The 20552-nt window shown below is 48.1% G+C and overlaps 2 protein-coding genes across 7 annotated transcripts in view; both read right to left on the minus strand.

The window, feature by feature from the left end:
• Ap3s2 (adaptor related protein complex 3 subunit sigma 2) overlaps nucleotides 1–6917 on the minus strand; it is a 54431-nt gene extending 47514 nt beyond the window's left edge. For both annotated transcript variants that reach the window (XM_005006281.4, XM_013158653.3), the window contains exons 1-3: nucleotides 6759–6917; nucleotides 2502–2593; nucleotides 1793–1904 (exon numbers count right to left, since the gene is read on the minus strand). In XM_005006281.4, the coding sequence (XP_005006338.1) occupies nucleotides 1793–1904; nucleotides 2502–2593; nucleotides 6759–6827 (273 nt within the window). In that variant the 5' untranslated portion in view covers nucleotides 6828–6917. The remainder of the gene's footprint in view (nucleotides 1–1792; nucleotides 1905–2501; nucleotides 2594–6758) is intronic.
• Nucleotides 6918–8151: 1234 nt separating this feature from the next.
• Nucleotides 8152–19565, minus strand: Arpin (actin related protein 2/3 complex inhibitor). Of its 5 annotated transcripts, XR_002792621.2 has the most exons (7): nucleotides 19330–19565; nucleotides 17735–17810; nucleotides 15914–16046; nucleotides 12750–12956; nucleotides 12289–12452; nucleotides 11311–11817; nucleotides 8152–11218 (listed from the first exon to the last, which is right to left on the minus strand). XR_002792621.2 is itself a non-coding variant. In XM_005006280.4 (6 exons), exons 1-6 carry the CDS (start codon nucleotides 19419–19421, stop codon nucleotides 11809–11811), a joined length of 681 nt encoding a protein of 226 aa, XP_005006337.1. In that variant the 5' UTR covers nucleotides 19422–19565; the 3' UTR covers nucleotides 8152–11808. The 5 variants fall into 5 exon arrangements, 4 of the variants coding, with proteins under 4 accessions (XP_005006337.1, XP_063106117.1, XP_063106116.1 ...); XM_005006280.4 differs by having other exon boundaries at nucleotides 8152–11817; XM_063250047.1 differs by having other exon boundaries at nucleotides 8152–11817; nucleotides 19326–19496.
• Between the last annotated feature and the right edge of the window lie 987 nt (nucleotides 19566–20552).

The following is a 20552-nucleotide window of genomic DNA, read 5'->3' on the forward strand; positions in this document are numbered from 1 at the left end:
AGTACTGTGCCACTGAGCTACATCCCTGGCCCCTACGCCCCGATTTTTTTAAGAGGCATGAGAAGGATTTTATTTGGCAGGAATGTAATAGTATATACTCAGAGAAAGAGAGTGAAGGCCCTCAAGAGAGAGACATGCTACTGTGTGAAGTTATGAATACTTATGTTTCTGGGAGTAGGAGTCTGAATTTTTGAATCTAGAGGAAATTGTTTTTTTTACATCTGTTCCTGGATTGGGGGGGGTGGACAAAGTCTGACTATGTAGCTCACACTGGTCTCAAACTCACAATGATCCTTTTGCCTCAATCTCCCAAATGCTAGGACTACAGGCTTGTACCACCCACGCCCGGCTACTCCTGAGTATCTCATGGAATCTTTTGCTACTGTAAATGAGTTCTTTTCATTAGTATATTTTCTAATTTATCATAACTGCAAATCATCTAGAAGCGATGTTTTATATTTCTAACTTTTATCTTCATAGATTAAACCAATTATTTATTAATTTTTATTGTCTTTCCAAAGGTTGAACCTCTCAGTTTCTATTATTGTACCTATGTGATCTTCCCCAATGCAGTGTACACTAACTATTTAATAAATGTCCACTAAGTTATCAAGTCCTCTCCCTCCCTCAGTACTGGGCACCGAAGCCGGGGCCTTGCACATGCTGTGTTCCACCCCCACCTCATGTTGCAGTTTCTATTTATTTTAGTTTAAAGAGAAAACAAAAATTTCAAAACACAGCAATTGGGGGTAACAGTGGTACACACATTGCATAGTGTTACCTTCAAATCAGCTATTCAGAGTACAAGATATTGGCATTTAATCATCTGAACAATACTAGCACAAACCTTTCTCTGCAGTGAGCTCAGAGAAATCAGTAGTATAACTATCTTTTTTTTCATATATATATATATATATATATTTTTTTTTTTTTTTTTTAATCGGTACTGGGGATCGAACTCACGACTGCCTGCTTGCAAGGAAGGCGCTTATGCCACTGAGCTAAATCCCCAGCCCCTTAACTATCTTTTTTTAATAAATAGGTTCTAATGTATAGCAGTATTTTTTTTTTTTTTTTTTTTTTTTTTTTGTCTTGTTGAGACAGGGTCCCACTATGCAGTTCAGGCTGGCCTGGAGCTCACTTTGTAACCCAGGTTGGTCTCAAACTTGCTATGATCCTCCTACCTTAGCCTCCTGAGTACTGGGATTATAAGCATGCACCACTATGCACGGCCCTAACTATATTTTATGGGTAAAGTTTCAGAGTCTCAATTTCTGTGAAAGGAGGGCACATAATCTCTTAGCAATTTCTCATTGTCAGAAAACCTTCCAAAACTCATACTTACTTATATCTAGATTTCACAGACTAATGAATTAAGTTTCTTTGCTATAGGGGCTGGGGATTTAGCTCAGCAGCATAAGCGCCTGCCTTGCAAGCAGGCAGTTGTGAGTTCAATCCCTGGTACCGAAAAAGACCAAAAAAACAAAAAAGTTTGTTTGCTGTGAGTTATAACTATAAGCCAAAAACATAAATGTGCAAATGTCATTTGGTTTAATGGCTAAAAGAAAATTCAAAGACATGAAAACTAAAGGCGGTCCAAAGGGTAAAAACAGAAATCCCCAAGACTGTCTCCCAGGGCAGCTCAAGTGCTTTCCCAGAGCGCCACCTAGTGGACATCTGACAACTTTTGCCAGTATCAGTAAAGGCACTGGTAAGAGGAACAGGCCAGGTGCTTACTCAGAAGCCTCAGGAAACGCAAGAGTTGCTGCCTTTGTTAGCTGTCCACACATACCTGGATGAGGTCCAAGATCCCAAGTTCACTCTCTGATGAATCCACACAAAATACAAAATATAGGGTAGCATAGTGCCGGTAAATCAGTTTGTAGTCAGAGCCACCAATCAAACTGTGGAAGACAGGAAACATTTAAATGCCTAAACCTAATAGAAACCCTTGCCAACTCAAGAGGAAGGACCCAAAAGCAAAAGGGAACCCTATTGGGCATGGTAGCCCATGTCTGCAATCCTAACTACTCAGGAGGCTGAGACAGGAGGATCACAAGTTTGAGGCCAGCATGGGCAACTTAGTGATGCCTGGTCTCAAAATAAAACTTAATGAGGACTGGGCCTGTAGTCAGCAGTAGACCACTTGCCTACCATGCCAGAGGTCTTGGGTTCGATCACCATAAAAAGGGACAGCTAAGTGTCAGAAAGCAGGCCACACCCATCAGGTGATGGGTAACCGAGTTTGGCAGAGGTATCTGAACCCCTTTACCTTACTTTGTCACCTGCCTATCCTCCCAAGAAGCAGACATCTAAGAGAATGACACCTGCAACACACCAATGAGCTGCCTCCCAAAGAGGATGAGGTCTTTCCCTGCAAGGTCCCAAGGACCAGCTCAGGTTGCATCAGGACCCAACACCTGAGTATGCCATAAGCGGCCACAGTGCTGAAGACCACGCACAAGCAGACAGATGCGGGGGGAGAAGACGAAGCAGTTTACCTTCCTCCCTCCAAGAAATTACAGATGTTGTCATCTCGCTTGAGGACTAGATGGAAAGTCTCTCGAACGATCTGCTGTTGGATTTCTTCAGGCTAAGGAACAATAGAAAGGTGAGTCAGTGGGGAAAGTCTGGAAACTGTACCCCATTGAGGGCACTGAGAGGGACAGAAATGCTTCAAACCCAGAGAAACTGAATATTTAGTGCTAATTTTCAGAAAGGCAATAGTGATAAACGGCAGGCCGGGTGTGTGGCACAGAGAGGACTGGGGTGGGGAGGAATCACTTGAGTCTGGGAGTTAAAGACCAGCATGGATACTATAGCAGGAAACAAGGGCCCGGTATGTAGCTCAGCGGTGTAGTGTCTGCCTGGCAACTGGGAGACCGTAAGTTCAATTCCTGGGACCAAAAAAAGAAAAAAAAATTCTCCCTAAAAAAATCTTAAAAACAAAACAAAAACGATGAGTAGAATTGGGCACGGTGGCACATGTCTGTAATCCCAGCACTTGGGAGGCTGAGGCAGGAGGCTCACTGAGTTTGAGGGCAGCCTGGACTACAAATTGAATTCAAGTCCATCCTGAACTAGATAGTGAAACTGTCTCAAAAATTAATTTTAAAAATGAGATTAAAAAAATATATAGAGTGATTCTATGGGACAAAGCTCTGGTGTAAGAATTAAGGTAGGGTATATTTCCTGAGATATCTTGGTCACTAACCATTACTGTGCTAAAACAAACTGATATTCATTTATTAATTCATTTATTTATTTTGTTTGTTTGAGTTAGGGTCTCACTACACGCTGGTCTTGAACTATGTGGCCCAGGTGGGCCTTGAACTCATGGCACTCCTGCTTCAGCTTCCCAAGTGCTAGGGTTACAGGCAAACACCACTTATGCCCAGCAGACAAACTGATCTTTCAACAGGGTAAACTAATATTTAAATCAGGGAGAATTAACAAACTCCCATACAAAGTCTAAGCAAAACTAGACCACCCAAATCCTGAAGTGTTCTGTCTCTCCAGAAAACATCTTGGCCCAGTAAGTAATAAATCTCAGTGGTTCTAAAGCCTCATGAAGATCAATATGTAATTACACACCTTTCAAAAAAGTAAATTCAAGGGAGGAGGTTCAGTGGTACAGCACTTGCCTAGCATGTGTGAGGCCCTGGTTTCAGTCCCTAGTAACACACACACACACACACACAAATCAGACTTAGGACCTTGCACTTGCCAGCAAGGCGCTGTGACACTGAGCTATATCCCTAGCGATAGCTATGATCCATAAGATGCTTATAAGAATATACCCACAAAGTATTACTGAAAAAAGATAGAAAAAATTCTACTTACAGATTAGAATTTCAAACTCAACAGTTATAATTTACCTACCATTCGATTCCTACACACTCAAGAAATCTGTTATCAAGGGTTCACTTACTAACTCCCATTTGATTTCCACTTATACATCTGAATTTCCTAAGTACAGTAAAAAATGGCTTCAGTAAAAAATGGTTTTTCCTTCCTATAGGAAGGAAAAACAGTAAGACATACATTAAAAGCTCTACAGCAGTCATCTCACTCTTACTGTACAAGGAGGGAGTCGGCTGGGAGAGCTGGTTCAGGGCAGATTATTTAGTAGATCTGAGTAACATCCTGAGGCTGCAGCTTTAACAAGCTCGGGTGACACCGGTGTTGCTGGTGTGGGATTCACACTTTGAGATGCAACACACAAGAAAACATTAAGACTGGACTTTCCCTGACAGTCATAATATACTTCTGCATAATTTTAAACCCCTTCTGCAGCACTGAATTTGGGTTTTAAATGGCTAGTTACTTAAAAGTTATCAAAAAATTAGAAGTTATCAAATATTGAGCCAGGTGTGGTGGCACATGCCTGTAATCTCAGTACTCAGGATGCAGAAGGATCACTGCATGTTCGAGATCAACCTGGGCTACAAAGTGAGTTCAAGGCCAATCTGAATTGCACAGTGAGACCCTATCTCAAAAAGACCAAAAAACAAAAAAAAAAACAAAAACCCCAAAAGTATCAAATATTAAAAACAAAACAAAAACATAGAACCAAGAGTGATGGCGCATGCCTGTAATCCCAGCACCTGGGAGGCTCACAAAAGGATCATAGCCCAGTTCAAGACCAGCCTGGACTACACAGTCTTAGCTACTTTTCTCTCATTACTGAGACAAAATACCCAACACCCACAAGTTAAGGATGGTTTATTTAGCTCACAATTTGTAGAGGTTTCCATCCATAATCAGCTGCCCTAAGGCAAGGTGGTTTCATAAGAACAGTTTGTGAAGGGTAGGACTTTAACAGCATCTTTCTGCCCCTTATATTTTATCCACACTATTTAGAGGAAACAACATTCACACCCTTAATCCTAGTGCTACTGAGTTTAGCACTGTACCATCAATCAATCACAGTGTCACACACTCTAGATGCACTCACAAGTGGTACACAGTGAGTTCAAGTCCAGACTGAACTACATATAGGAACCATGTCTCAAAATTAAATTACATTAAATTAAAAAGTAAATAGAAAATGTCAACATGGGGAAATTACATTGACTAGGATATGGAATGACTGTGTACTTACTGAGTGGATGAGTTTAGATTTGCTAATCTCTGGTCACTATAAATTTGAGTAGATCAATCAGTATTTTCCTGGCTTACCTCTAAAGCTCACAGATGTTAGGATGTTGTATAACATTAATTCTGTATGCTCAGACATACAAAACATACTAAGCATCTGCACTTTTTTGAAATGTCACAAATATTTTTTTGAACAGAAGTCTTTTTTCTGATTCTAGTAGGGAAGTTGAAGCAACAGTGGAATAAAATATAAGGTCAGCCAGGTGCAGGGGCTCACACTTGTAATCCCAGCAGGATTACAGAGGCTGAAACAGCACTGACTGAGTTCGAGGCCAGCCTGGACTACACAGTGAGTCCAAGGCCAGCCTGAACTACATAGTGAGACCCTGCCTCAAAAACCAAAATAAATAAGATTGTGATGATGCCACTTAATTGCACACTATTAATAGGTGACATATATGGTATTTGGATTATATCTCGATAACCCTGTTAGAAAAACAGGGAAACTTTCACACAAATGAAGACTGGTTATACTGAATGCTCATTTTTTAAACTTCCCTGTAATTTACTAAATAAAATATATCCAACCTTGAAAAATCCTAAGAATAAATTATTTTTGCATCTCTATTTGACAAAACAGGAAATAAATCTGAGATTTTCCTTCTTTGCTTTGGTACTGGGTCTTGCTAAATTGCTGAGGCTTGATTTTACAATCCTCCTGCCTGGGCCTCCTGGAATGCTTTATTACAACAGATGCAAGAGCAGAATAGGTAAAGCTGAAGCCTGAAGGTAAGTTTGCTGACCCTGTCCACTCGTGGGTTTTATCCAATCTCCACTTAAATATTTCGAAACCTAGCCATGAATAAATAAAATATTGGTAAGAGGCCAAGTAATGACGTGTTTTTCTGAACACAATGATTTTGGAAAATTCAGTTTGATGTGAACATTTAATAAGCCCTCACGTGGCAGCATTTGTAATTGCACATTACAGTGTTTTTCCCACTTTTCAGCTGTCTTTAGACCTACAGAATGTAGGGTATCCGTTCTCTGGGCAGTTCCAGTGACACCTGAAGCAAATAATCCCAAAAGAAAACTTTAGACTTCCCTGGATTTAAAAAAAAGGAAAACACTATTAAAAAGTTGATTTTTCAGCTGGGCGTGGTGGTGCTGGTCTGTAATCCCAGCACTTTTGGAGGCTAAAGGCAGGAGGATTGTTGTGAGTTCGAGACCAGCCTGGGCCAGAAGGTGAGTTCAAGGCCAGCCTGAACAGTGAGCCTCTGTCTCAAAAAGACAAAAAAAAAAGCCGATTTTTTTCTCTCTTCGGGAACCTGCGGTCAACCAAAAGGATTAAAGAAACTGACTTTGAGATTCTCAGACACGCTCCCCATCTTCTCTTTCTCTGGCGGCCTGAGACGCAGGCGTAGTGTCACACAATAGTACAGAAGCTCGGGGTTCAGGAGGCGGTCAGAGAAGGGCAGGGGTCGTGACAGAGAGGCCCGGACCCGGCAAAGAGGTCAGGTAATGTGAGGACCCTGACTATGCAGGAGCCCGAGGTCCTCTGTGAGTTGTGCCTCTGATGCGGAGGCGACAAGGGCCATGGGAGAGGGAAGAGGACACGGGCGCCCAGACGGGGCGGAGCGAAGCCGGGCCGCACTCACGAAACGCTGGTAGAAGCGGACCAGCCGCGGCTTCCCGTGGTTGTTGAAAACCAGAATCGCCTGAATCATCTTTGCCCGCCGAGCTGCTCTCTGCACCAGCTGCTCCCAGCAAGCACCTCCTTCCGCCACGGCACGGCCACTTCCGGTTTGTGCCCTCCTAAGAGCGCTCCGGGAAAATTAGCCCGGAGCCGGAAAGGTCCGGCCTAGCTGGCGTCCCAGGGCGGGGAGCGGGCTCTGCCCGCCACAGTGTGGCCCGCCTCCGCCAATCATCCTGCTCAGGCCCAGATCCGGTTGTGTGCCCCTCACCCAGACCGACCGCTGGCCCTAGAATCCAGGCGCATTTAGGGGATCCTTAATGCAAGCCCATTCAAAGGTACGGGCGATGCCAAACTGGAAACGCTCTTGGTCCAGCGCTCTCTCCGACCCAGTGCGGGCGCGCTGGAGCTGTGCAGAGCTACGCAGCGCACTGCTGCGCGGTGCAGAACTGCCCTAGACGGTGACCCGTAACGGCAGATCGGGTTTACAGTGCTAGGGGTTTTAACAAAACGATTGTGGTGTACGAAAAGGGTTAGACTCTAGATTGTACATCTCTGTGTTTTTCAGCAGGGGGAAATGGGAAGCAGTAAGTTATCCCAAAATGAGAAGATGGTTAAATGCTTTGTCTACATGCATGTGAGAAACTCAAAAGTTACTCAAAACCATGCCGTCAAGGATTTATGATGATCCAGGGGAATCTTCCTGAGCTATCTGTTAGGAGCATAAAGTATGTATGGGGACAATGCACTTTGTCTGCATTGAAAATAAATGCACTAAAATGTGACACGGGCATTTGATGGAACAGCAACTAGCAGCGTCGGGGTGTTTGTTTAGCTCACTGGAACCACACTGCCTTGATTCTGGCTCTGCTCATGGCTTGCGCTTCTGGGGTAAGTATCCTCAGCCGCAGAACAGCCATAATACTAGTTTCCTTAACTGCAAAACTGGAAAAGGATCCTAGCACCCCAGGCATTTGCTATAATCACAAAAGGCGTCAGTACTTTTAAGCACTTGGTGCAGTGCCAGGGACATAACCGAGTACTACATATATGATTTTAAAACATCTTTGTGTGATGGAATTACAGATTTTTCTCCAATATATAAATATTGCTTTTGTAGGTAGGGTTTGTGTGTGTGTTCGTTTTTTGGTACCAGGGATCCAACTCACAACCTAGTGCTTGCCAGGCAGGCACTTATGCCTGCTGAACTAAATCCCTGGCCCATGTAGCTAGTTTTTAAAAGTAAAAATCTAAAAGGTAATTGCACTGAAAATTGAGAAAAAAGTTCCAATATATAAGAATATGAAAAACAATGCTAAAACAGTGACAAGACACAAGGAACCAGTCCAATCAACTAATAAAATCTACGATTTTTATTTGTTTAAATTGTTTTATTTTTTATTCATTTTGATAGTTTGAATTGTAACTAAAGGGAGACATAACAAATATAATACTTTTGTCAAAATAATTTTAATATGTGATGTAAGAGACATAATTTTACACTGGGAAGCAATCAGGTAAATACTGTCAAGATAACTGGTTAACAATTTGAAAATAAGCAGTTCTTATCTCACTCGATACCTTGCCATACATTAAAGAGCTAGTAGAATAAAGAAGTATAACATCAAATACTAACAAAAGAAGAAAATGAGATTGAATATCTGAAGAAAATGAGTATTATCTTGGAGGCAATAAAAAAATCACGTCAACAGCTGTATCTATACTACGATTTTAATTTTGTAAAAAAAAAACCTTTTAATGAAAAAATAGTTGTTAAAATATGGCAAATGGTCACATTTAAAAGATAAACTGAAAAACCAAAAAAATAAGACCCCCAGTAGATAAACATGCAAAGAAGCAACAGGAGAAATAGAAACAGGAAATTAAAAAAAGCTTAAAGTCACTCTAAATTGGGGAGAAAGCAAATTAAAATATATTAAAGTACTTTCACTTTATAAAATATAATTTTTAAAAAATGTTTTGATTTATCTAATTCTGGAGAAAGTGGCATGAAAATGGTTCTCTCTTACAGTGCTGGTAAAATTATAACTTAAAACAACCCTTCGGGGAAGCTATTTGGCAATACAAGAATGTTTTTTAATTTTTAATTTCATTAGTACATTTGCAGCTCACGCAGTTTATAATCATCTTGGGGAGTGGTTACATGTACATATTCCAACAAGAATTGTACAAGATTCCTGGATTCCAGTAATCTGACTCCTGAGAATCTATCCCTAAATAATGGAAAAATACAGTGTGTGGTTGAGGACAAGCGGGTTGAAGGGATCATAGCATTCTCAGCATTTTTTGAAAGTTATACTAATTTAAATCCCCAAACATTGGACCACAATAGAACTATTCAGCCTTAAAGTGATGGATGGATAATAGGAAGTAAGGAAGTAGATTTTCTCAAAGGAGAAAGGGACAAGAGAGGGAAGAAGGGAGGAAAGGACAGAGGATGGAAAAGGAATGAAGATGTGCCGTGTATGTGCACTGACTCCACACTGGGAGTGTGAGCATCGTGTACCGCAAACAGGTACTAATAAAAAATGGGGGAGAGGGGCTGGGGATTTAGCTCAGCGGCATAAGTGCCTGCCTTGCAGGCAGTCGTGAGTTCAATCCCTGGTACAGATAAAAAAGAAAAAGACCAAAAAAAAAAAAAAAGGGAGAGAATACAGATCAAAAATCATAAACATCCTTTAAAAAAAACAACCGGTATGAGCTCATTCATGGTGGTGGGATGCCTGTAAATCCCAGCTACACAAGAGGCTGAGGTAGGGGGCTCCCAAGTTCTAAGCAATTTAGCAAGACCCTGAATCAAAAGACCGTGGCTGTGTTAAGAGGATGGTCTTGCCTGCACAAGGCGGTGTGTTCCACCCCCAGTACCACACACAGAAAGGTGGTCATGAAGACAATAGCAGTATGAAGTGATTAACATGAAATGGAGAAGTAATATCTGATTTTGTGTGTAGGCATATTTAAAAGCCAGAATATCAAAAATTATGAATAAAATTATGGGCTTTTTTATTCCTGTCTACAGTGCCAGGGTGAGTCCCAAGTCCCCACACAACCTCTGAGCCACAGCAGCTGTCCAGCTCTCCTGTCCTTGTCCTAGGGAAGAAGATTTGCCTCAGTTTCCCTACCTGCTAGCATGGAGCCCTGCTGTTCCCTCCACTTCTGCCCCAGACCAGGCTTCTGGAAAACGGGCTGGTTGCCTAGAACCTTCAAGCCTTGGCCCCTTCCTTCACCAAATCTGGACAGTGTTGTTGACTGGTTCCCCTCTCCTATTTTTCTCTCCCCACCTCCCATCGCCAATCCCCTGGATAACTGCAGTGGTTTCTCCGTGAGCTCACTGCCTCCTGTTCTCTCGTGTCCAGTGAGCTCTAAAAGAGGCCAGTCAGACACTACCCTCCCTACCAGGCCGCTAGCTTCCTGAAGCCTAACCAGGCCTGAAGGTGTCAAGCCCAACTTGTCATCTCCTCTCAAACACTCCCCACCCTCCTCCACGCTCCAGCTGAATGTCTGTTCCCTTCCTGAAGCCTAAAACCCCAAGCCCTTCTCCTTATCCCAGGATGCCACACCCCCAGCCCTGAGTGGGCTTCCCTGTTTGGAATGGTGGCCTGCACCTCAGTTTACCATGCCCCTTGGCCTGAGTATTTGGACAGCAGGATGCCCACTCTCAGCACCTCTACACCAAAGTCCCTAGGTCCCCTCCTGGTCACCTGCCTCCCTCACCACCCCAAGGCCAAGGTTCCAGCATAACCTGCCTATAAGCCACCCCACTGAGACACAGGACGCCAGGTCGCCAGGTCCCCACATCCTCTGTCTCCTCTGTCTGAGACCTTTCGGTGGACAAAGAAAGCAGAGGACAGCAGAGACGCAGAAGCTGTGCCTCTGACAGCTCTGGATTTGAGTCCTGGTTCTGAATCTCACCCTGCTGGCTGTTTCGCCTCTCGGAGCCCTTTTCTCTTGGTAATGTGCATGGAAACAGAATGGTACAGTAGTAAAAAATGCAGGCTTTGAAATCCGTGTGGGCTTAAATTCTGTGGAGCCTGCATCTTTAGATTCACATGGAAAACCATGTAATAACCACAGGATTGTTGTGATGCTTAAGTAAAGACAGTGAATGAAGTCCTTAGCATGACGACAGCACCCAGAAGAACTCAGTTGTCAGTGTCTGTAATACCTGTGGAAAGTACCTGGCACTGTGTTAGACACATGAGGGGGACTCAGTCATTACTAGTTCATTGTGATCATCCCTTGCCCCCAGATCAGGCAGGATCCACAAGCCAAAGGTGTGCAGATTTCAACCTCCAAGGAGCATCAGGGGTGTGGGCCCACCCCCCAACGAGGCAGCATTCACAGCCAAAGCCAAATACGATTCTCAGCCGGGGGGAATGGTTAGCACTGACCAGCACCCAGTCTCTGTGGAGGAATTTTTTCCTGAAGATGTAATCATTCATAAAAAGTTCTCAAAGTATAAAACAACAACAATGGAGGTGACAGAAAAGACCTACCTGGGACCAGCTGGGCAATAGCCGGAGAGAGCAGAGACAGGACCCCAGGGGGACACGGCTCAGCAGAACTGGTACCATGGGCAGCAGATAAGGAAGAGGAGAGGCCAAGGCACAAAGCAGACGGTGCCACACAGGGCTAGGAAGGGTCTGAGTGGGGAAGGAGAGAGGGGCAAGAAGAAACCCTCTGCATTTAGTTAAGGGTTACCCCGAATCTGCACCAATCCCAGTTCTTCTCCAACGGCCCAGTAAAAATGTCCAGGGAGGCTAAGACTTGCGCCCAAAGAGGACTCCCCTGCCCCACAAGCCAGAGCCCAGGGTCTCTTGGCCAGTGTTGTGGTCTTGGATCTGATGTCAGCTGAGGTCAGTTAATGGGGATTCAGGGTGGTTAGACTTTCCTGCAGGCTGTGTCTAGCTCCAGGGTGAAAGTTGGTGGGGGAAATTTTCAAGGTGGCTACACAAGAGGCAGCAGCCCAGAGGCACACATGACAGCCCACGACGTCAATCGTCCTAGAGAAACACAAAGGAGCAGGGTGACGAGGGTGACATGGTGTAATACACAGAGGTTTCCTGTGTGATTGGACAAACAGGTTCAATCACAGGGTACTGGTGGGGCCCTGGGTACCTATTCTGGCTGCACACCATTACAGCTGACCTGGAGCCAAACTGGCAGCTCCCTGGTTTTCCATAAGGGACAAATTCCTCACTTCCTGCCCCCAGTCTCTGACCAAAGTCATCATCTGCATCATGAAGATGAAAAACCCATTTTTGGTGACTTCTCTGCTGTAAATATTCCATTTGAGGCCTCGACATCAATTTAAATATTTGGGTGAAATATTCTTCAGAAAAATGGCCACAAATGGCTCCAGATCAACTGAGAGCTGTCCCTCATCCTACCACCATGCACAACCGTATGTGTAAAACTCCCAGCAGAGAAAACTCCCCCAGGCCTGCCACACACACAGCGGGCCCTTTCCGCACCCACTCCTCATCCTCTGCTCCATCTCCTTGCTCTCGAGTCTCCATTTTGGCTCCCTGTGAAGACTTTTGGGCCATGATGTTGTCTGTCCAGGATGCTCCTGTCTTTCTGTCACCAGCAAAATTACACTTGGTCACTGTTCCAGCCTCCAGTTTGGCTAATGAATCTGAAAAAAAGATAAGCCAAATGTCCCCGATCCCTGTGGCAGACTAGTGGAGGCTGTTCTGGTGTGTTTGCCTAGGCTTAGGTACAGTCAGTGAGGCCCCAGGGGAACCCCCCAAGAGATTAGACACCAGGACATCCCAAGAACCTAGGAATGGGAGACACCCTGCAGTGTCCAGGCTAATGTCCCTAGGCCACTTGTCAGGGACTTAGGAATCAAGCTCAAGGGGCCACTCTGGGTCCATGGGAGCTAAGCACGCAGGCAGGGGACATCAGGCCCGTATGAGGCCACGCTGCTTACCTATGAAGGGGCTGTCACCTAATGTTTTCAGCCGTACCCGGGCCCCCAGCTCAAGCTCCATCACCTCCATCTCTGCCTCAGGTATCCAGAAGGCCACTGTTTGGGCGGGCGTGAGGCTCTCGGTCAGCTGCAGTAGCTCGGGCTTATTCACCAGCCCCTTCAGCGCCTCAGGTGTGAGCAGGTCGCTGTCCCCCTTGGCTTCCACTTCTGCAGACAAAGCACGGGGCCATAACTGCTGGGATGGCAAGCACTTTTCTGGGGTGCTATAGGAGATAGGTAGGGCTGAGTGTCACGTGCTCACAGCCACCTGTAGGGCAGGACTTGGTACCTGGAACTCTGCAGTGCAGGTTTCAAGGAAATAAAGCATGAAAGCACCTGGCACAGTCTCTGGCACACAAGAGTATTGACATGCTTTTACTGTTCCCCTTTTATAGATGAGAAAACCAAGGCTGAAAGGAGCTAAGTAATTGACTCAAGGTCACATACAAAGGAGAAAGCAAGATTCAAACAACCAGCATATAATTCTGCCCTCCCACAGAGATCACCAGGGCCAGGCAGGGTTTCTCAAGGCTCTCAGCATCTCCCTGACACAAGCAGGCTTTGCTGTAACCAGCAGCAAAGTTGTGGGCCCCACACTCACTGCTGGCCTGCCCTCAGGGAGAAAACCAAATTCTTCACCTCACAAGGACTCGCAGGAGGGTGTGCACGGCCACTCCCAGCATGGTGACCCCAGAGCTTGCCCCACAGGTGCTCTTTCTCCCCAAGCCAATCAACTACGCCCTGCAGAGTAAACCGCACAGACAACTCTCCTTGACTCCTTATAAAGAGGAGCTACTCTCTCCATTTTGGATAAACTTGGCCCTATCTCCATGTATTGATAGGTACAGAGCTGGCTAGGACACTTCTTTGTCCCTTCAATTGGCTTTAAGCAATGTAAATTGGGTGGCTGAGTAGATGATTTTTTAATCTCTAAGGCAAAGAGACAGGTCAGTGTTATCCCGCCCAGTGACTCCCCAAATACCTGGTTGAGCTGGGCAGGATGGAGAGCCGTGCTCCACGCTGTCAGCTGGGACCAAGCCTCAAGAAAGAGGCTGTGACTTCCCAGGGGAAAAGGGTTGCACATCAGACCTGACGCACTGGCCTCTAATTATTAGCTCCTGCCTCAGCTGTGTTATGCAGATCGCTCTCTCTGCATTCCTTGCCCTCTGCTTATGGAAGAGGTGATCTCAGACCCACCTAGCCCAACTCATGGCAGTCACGGATTTCCCGCCACTCTCACTGTGGCTCACCCTGGAGCCACGCCCCTCATGGAGAATTAATAAACCCAGGTTGGGCTTTGGGCGAGGCCTTGGTTCTGGAGAACCACCATTTTGGCTGGACCATGCCTATATATAAATATATATATATAGGTCTCAGAATCTTCTTGCTGAGTGTTGCTCTGAAAGGGGTCGACTGGAATTAACTGATTAGAATTTCAACAACTTTTCCTTAGGATTACCTTCCTAAACTTTCCTAAACCTTCCTGGACCACAACGAGGATGAGAAAGGGTTCTCTATAGCCGAGGAGGTCCCGGTGGGTAGGAACACACTGTGGGATCCCCCAGGCACCTGACCTGTCCACACAGGACCCCTCCACCCTCTCTGCCTGACCAACGGTCAACAAGCCCTCTCCACTGCTGAGCAAGGTAACAGAAGCTGCCGACTTTGCCTTCATGAAACCTTCCCTCCTCTCCTGTCTCAAAGGACAGAATGTCCTTCCTCCTGCCGCAGACCTGTCCTCCACCTGGGCTCTAGGACCCTACACAGACACATTGACGGTGCTGTCGTTTGGGAACCTGTCTCTGGCTCCCCACTCCTTGATCTTTCCTCCGCTCCTTCCTGTATCCTGGCTTTAGCACCCACAGCTCCCCACCCTGCCACCGCCCCCAGCATCTTCCAGGCAGTTGGTCACTGGGCCCCTCTGACGTCCACAGTCCAGAGCTTCCCGAGCCGTGGGCAGTGCCAGCTGCTCACTCTACTGCACCCTGCACCTTCCTCCCTTGGACCTGTCCAGCGGCTCCTGCTCCTGTGACACTTTGAAGCCTGTCTACCTCATGGTCCTGCCTCCTCCAGATGACCCCGCCCACTTCCATACCTTTCCCTCTGCTGCTGCTGCTGATGCCATGTGTCCTGCCGGGCCAGCCCTCTCCCAGAACTTTACCTCCAGGTTCCCCAGGGGAAGGACCAGAGCTCTTCTCCCCAAACCTGCTCCTCTGGCTCCAAGCCCTGTTAAGTGCCCCTGCTCTGCCTTGTATAGCTTCCTGTCACCGAGTCCAGGCCCTATGCCCTCGGTACATTCTTCCTCTCTGAAATACGCTTCCCAGCCCTCGAACACAGCAGGTCCCAGCTCCGGGCTTGGGAGTAAGTGCTGTGCTTCCTGCTCCAGGATGCCCTTGCTGGGACAGAGCCCAGCAGGCTATAGTCCCAGACCTATCCCCTCCTCTACTAGCCGGAGGACATGTCCAGTGCAGTACCCTCAGCACAGGCATGGGCCTAGCCTATGACCCAGATTCACCGAGGGTTCCAGAAATAACAGACCAACTGAAAGCAGGATTGACTGAAACACAGCTCCTCACTCAGTCTAACCCTTCACACACATGGCAGACAGCACAGAGACTGCTCGGCAGCCAAACCGGAAGAGGAATGAGGTGGTGCAGGGCTTGCTACGGTCTACGTGTACTGTCTCCTCCACATACCATTCATAGGCTGACACTTAATCACCAATGCGACAGTATGCCCAGATCCTGCACAAAGCAGTTAAAGCCAAAGTCAGCCTGATATGGTGGTACATGCCTATGATCGCGGCACTTGGGAGGCTGAGGCAGGAGGACTACTGCGAGTTTGAGGTGAGCCTGGACTGCATCACAAGATTCTGTCTCAAGAATCAAACAAACAAAAGGTCCAAAGCCAAGTCTGGGGAGAATTCAGCAAATCAAAAGAGTGGAAAAGGTGAATTCAGCCTTGGGGCCAAGGAAGACCTAAAGGTCCCCTGGCTCAAGTGTGGGGGGCAGGAAGGAGCCCAGACACCAGCATCAAGGCCAATCATGCCCAGAAGTCACTTTTGGGGGCCAAAAAGCCCAAGAGGCAGCACCGCTGAGGGAGGGAGGGAGGCCAGGGGTACCTACTGTAGGATGACATGAGGAAGCCCGTGTTCACCTTCCTGGAGGCACTGAAGTTGGGCTCGGTTTCCTTCCCCTTGGGGTCGAACCTTCGGCGGTGGATGCGGCTGGGCTGTATATACAGCACATAGTAGCGCTCCTGGGTGGGCAGAGACACGATGAGGGGCTGCTTCACTGCCACCCAGCCCTGACACAGACAGACGTGCACACACATGCATATGCACACACACGGTGGCTCACAACCTTACACCCTGCCCAGAATCCCACCTTGGCTCCTAAGGCAAGTTCAGAGGCCAGATGCCCCATTCACACACATGTTCATTCATATGTCACTGGAGCACTGGTCACCCCAGCTGCAGCCACTATGCCAGGAGTCTAGGACCAGGGAAGGCCCAGGAATGGGCCCCGAGTCTCCCACACATCCAGAGACAGTGGGCACTGCCCAGGTGTCACAGGAAGGGTACTGATGGAGCAGGGCAAATCATTCCCAGCCTCTTGAGCCTCAGAGTCCCCTGGCTGGGAACAAGGGGATCCCCTTTTGGGAATGTTGTGGGTCCAGGGCCATGCTGAGGAGCACACACTGTGTGAAACAGGAAGTATCTCTTAACCCCTATTGCGGGCTGCTCTGCTATGAGGAGGTGTAAAAGCAGCTCCCACTGAAGAAGCAAGGACTGCTTCCAGGGGAAGGAGGGTCAGGGCCCAGAGGGCGCAGAGATCCGCAAGTGTGGGAACAAGGTATAAGAGGACACAGAAAAGCCAGGTTCAGCACCACAAGCCCCTGTGCATGTGGAAGCTACTTGGGATGCTGGGCAGCTACGTGGGATCCCAGGCTGGGAAGGCAAGTGAGATGCTGAGCTGGCATTTGGAATTTGGGCTTATCTGGTGGGCAAGAAAGAATCCTGAAAAGCGTGGGGACAGCAGTGAGACCCTTGGTGATATCTTTCTGGAACCAAGCAAGCGCAGGTCACGGATGAGCTCCGGGAGCGGCTGTGAGGGTTTTATCAGGACCCACCTGGCACTGCCTACCGGGGACAGAAGGGCAGCGGGGCTTGAGGCTGGTTGCTGGGTGGGTACCATACTGTTGTCAGGAAGGAAGGGATCAGAGGGGTCAGGAGAGGGGCTGGGCAGGGGCCCCACTTGTGTGAGGGCAGCTGCGGCTGGCCAGCTCCTCGTTAGCATGAGGATGCCACCAGGTTCTTCCAGACAAACTAGATGGGTGTGTCTACTTGGTGGTAGGTGTGTAAGGAGGGAAGGGTGGGCTACAAAAGTCTAGGAGCTTGGAGGAAAAGCTGTTTTCATAGCGGGCAGGACAGAAATCCAGGGTCTGTGCAACATCAGACCTCTGTCCCCTCAAGAGGACATTTGCATGAGCTGAATCACAGAGACCAGTGAGATAGTGCTCAGAGAGACAGGCTGACCAGTGCAGGATGAGGAGTGCCAGGCCTGTCCACAGACAGCTGTGATAAAGAGTATAACCCCAGGACAAAAGGGACATTGACATGGGGACTGAAGGCCCAGGTGGGGCCAGCAGGGCAGATTGCACACTCAGGCCAGGCTGGGTGCAGTGCCCGGTCTTCTCAGCTGTGAACCAGGCCCTCCCCCATGTCTGCTGCTTAGCATGGCCCCTGTCCCCTCCTCACTTGCTCATCCTGGTGTGACCCACTTTCCACCTTCCCTCGGAGCCCCTTAAAGAGAGATGGGATCCACGTCTGGGCACTGGCAGAGCCTGGCACAAGGCGAGGCCTGGTGGATGAGGCTGGAACACCTTGACGGGCTGAGACAACTTGATGGGCCCTATAAACACCACTGCCAAGGCTGCAAACTGACCTTCTTGTCATTGGCATCCACGATGCTGTGCCGAGACACATCTGCAAGCTCTCCCTCTACCAGGACGCCATTTCCCCTGGGGACGAGAGGCACAGAGGGACACTGGTTCCGTGAGGACACAGGAAAGAGCCACCCTTGAAGGTCAGTGGCTCAGGTCAAAGCCTGCACTGGGACAAAGCAGATCTCATTCAAGAGTCTCCTAGTCCCCTGGCCCCCACGAGGCCTGGTACTGAGTGGCACCTCTCTCTGCCTCCTCCACTGAGTCTCTGTCCCCCTAAGAGTCCCAAAGGCTGGACACTGACCAAAGGACAGGGCAAGCTTGTTAAGCTGTCAGACCCTGCTATGGCCCCTGCTTCAGGGATACTGAGTCACCATGACCAAAGTCACTGTCTTAACCACAAAATGGGGAGAAAAGAAGCCTCCTTTCGGCATGCAAGGGTGGTTTGTAAACTATGAAGTACTTACTAAATACAAATAATTTTTTTTTAATTTAAGTAAGTTGGGAGCGTGTCCCTGAGCTGCTATAAATTATCTTCCCTTTTCAATTATTTAAAAATATTCATATTCCCGTTCCCATTCTTTTTAGCAAGTCATAACCCAAGAAAATGACCACTGTCACTTACAGATGGAGAACTTGTGACTCAGATGTTTGGGTAGCCCAAGACCACAGAACCCCGCAGTGAGAGAGACTTGGCCAGGGGAGCCACTTCCCAGTTTTAGTTTTCAAAAAGCAAACCTGAGAATTTCCTTTCTGGGAACCCCAGAAATGCGACAGGGGTGGAGACAGCAGAAGATGACAGTGGAGGAGGTGGGGAGCAGAAGTGAAAGCTCACCTATTTTATTTGCCTCTATACTGGCCGACCTGAATTTTCTTTTTAAAACTACTTAACTGATAAAGATGGTATACACTTGAGGGGCCCAGCCTGCTAACCTCTAAATTGTGTGAGGACTGCAATGTTAAAAGCTGAACAATTTAGCAGGTCGCTGCCACCCAGGCTGGACCCTACAGCCCAGAACCTGTCCACGTTGCACCTCAGTCCACCTCTTTGGTCACTTTTCCCTGCCCAGCCCCTACTTCTGAGGACCACAGGTCACTCTCTGCTTCTCAGTTTCATGTTTTTCCCATCCCACAAGTGAGCTCCTATAGTGTTTTTCTTGAGTCTGGTTTACTTCTCTTAGCGTTGTTTTGTTTTGTTTGCTGTACTGGGAACCCAAATCTTTACGCTGAGTTGCACCCCAACCCTTTTTATTTACTTATTTATGCTAATTTGAGACAGGGTCTTTGCTAAATCACTACATTGCCCTGCCTGGGCTCAAATTTGCAATCCTCCTGACTGGGCGAGGATCACCAGCACGGTTCTGCAGCGTCAGTGATTGTAAATGGAATTCTCCCCACCCCGGAGCTTCCGCACACACCTCCCACCTCCAGCCTCTGCGCCAAGGCCCCGGGGCACAGCAGCAAGCCCAGCAACGAGAGCTGGTGGGGCTCGGAGCACCTCGTGGCTGCGGCCTGTACTCGGGGGCGGCCTCGGCAGCCCCCATGCCCACCCCGACCCCTCTGGGTCCCCACCCCGGGGCCAGCGCGGCTCACCTACCCCTGGTGCGCGGCGGGGTCCCAGGCCCCGGGCAGCCGCTCACAGCGCACCGCCTTGTTCGCGAGCGCGCCGTCCTGGTAGATGCGGCTCATGCTCCAGGTCGCAGGCGCGGGGCCCGAGCTTCCCGGCAACGATCCGGATCCCGATCCCGATCCCGATCCCGATCCCGATCCCGATCCCGATCCCGATCCCGGAAGGGCGTGACCGGCGCTCCCGGGGTGGGGGTGGGGCTTAAAGGGGCCGAGTCCGGTGCGGAGCACGGCGGAGGAGGGACCGAGACTGGGCACAGGCGAGCAGGCCAAGCCCTTCTGTCCTCCTCTCCTTCCCGGTCAGCTAGAGGGAAACTCCTGCACACGCAAAGAGGAAATTGAGGCCCGAGGAGCCCGAAGATCTTTCCTGGGATCACCTCTGGGAGGAGCCTTTCCGGGAGCAGCAGTGGGACTGGGGATCAGCCTTTGGGGTGGATGGGGTGCATGGTCAGCAGTGCGCTCCTCCGAGGCCTGCTGTGTGGGGTCTGCACGTGCCGAACCCCCACTTTGTCCCCGGAAAATGGAGTCAGAGGCAGGGCGTCTAAAAATGCCTAAGCTCCCCACTCCAGGCACAGCTGCTCTCTGCCCTCTTCCCACACAACTACCCAGGTTCTCCCACATGCGCGCGCTCACACACACACACACACACACACACACACACACACACACACACAGGTGCATTCTGCAAGCTCGGGCTTGGCGGTGGAAGGAAAGTCCTGGTTCTTTAGTTGGGCTCTTCGTGCCAGGATTGGGACAGGAAGGCTCGCTCCCACGGGGAGGCCAGGTGTGCAGTCTGGAGGTTGAACATCTGGGAGTCCTAGTGAACGATCATGGTTGGAAGAAACACCCTTGCTCGCACTGGCGCGCGCACACATTTACACACGTACACACCGTCTGCGACTTTCCTGTGTTCTTGGCACTTTCGTTTTCAAGAGCTCATTCCCCAATTAACAAATTGTGTGTGTGTGTGTGTGTGGTTTGTTTTGGGGTTTTGTGTATTTTGTTTTGTTTTTTGAGACAGGGTCTTTCCATGTAGTTCAGACTAGCTTTGAATTTAGAGCAATCCTCCTGTCTCAGCCACCCAAGTGTTCGGTCATGTGCCACCACGCTTGGCAACAATTTTTTAAATTTATGTTTTACCACTGTGTTGGTGTAAAGATGAATGTATTAATGTTGCATATTAAAACATTTTGT

Source organism: Cavia porcellus, unplaced genomic scaffold (assembly GCF_034190915.1).
Source record: "Cavia porcellus strain 051 isolate PalLab524CR breed Dunkin Hartley unplaced genomic scaffold, mCavPor4.1 scaffold_6, whole genome shotgun sequence".
NCBI lineage: Eukaryota > Metazoa > Chordata > Mammalia > Rodentia > Caviidae > Cavia > Cavia porcellus.

Excerpts from the sequence above, each read along its gene's own strand:
- Arpin (XM_005006280.4), bottom strand. The coding sequence starts at position 19,421 with ATGAGCCGCATCTACCAGGACGGCGCGCTCGCGAACAAGGCGGTGCGC. Across the intron at positions 17,811-19,329 it reads GACCCCGCCGCGCACCAGGG|GGGAAATGGCGTCCTGGTAG; the intron begins GTAGGTGAGCCG and ends TCTCGTCCCCAG. Across the intron at positions 12,453-12,749 it reads AGGTGACAGCCCCTTCATAG|ATTCATTAGCCAAACTGGAG; the intron begins GTAAGCAGCGTG and ends TCTTTTTTTCAG.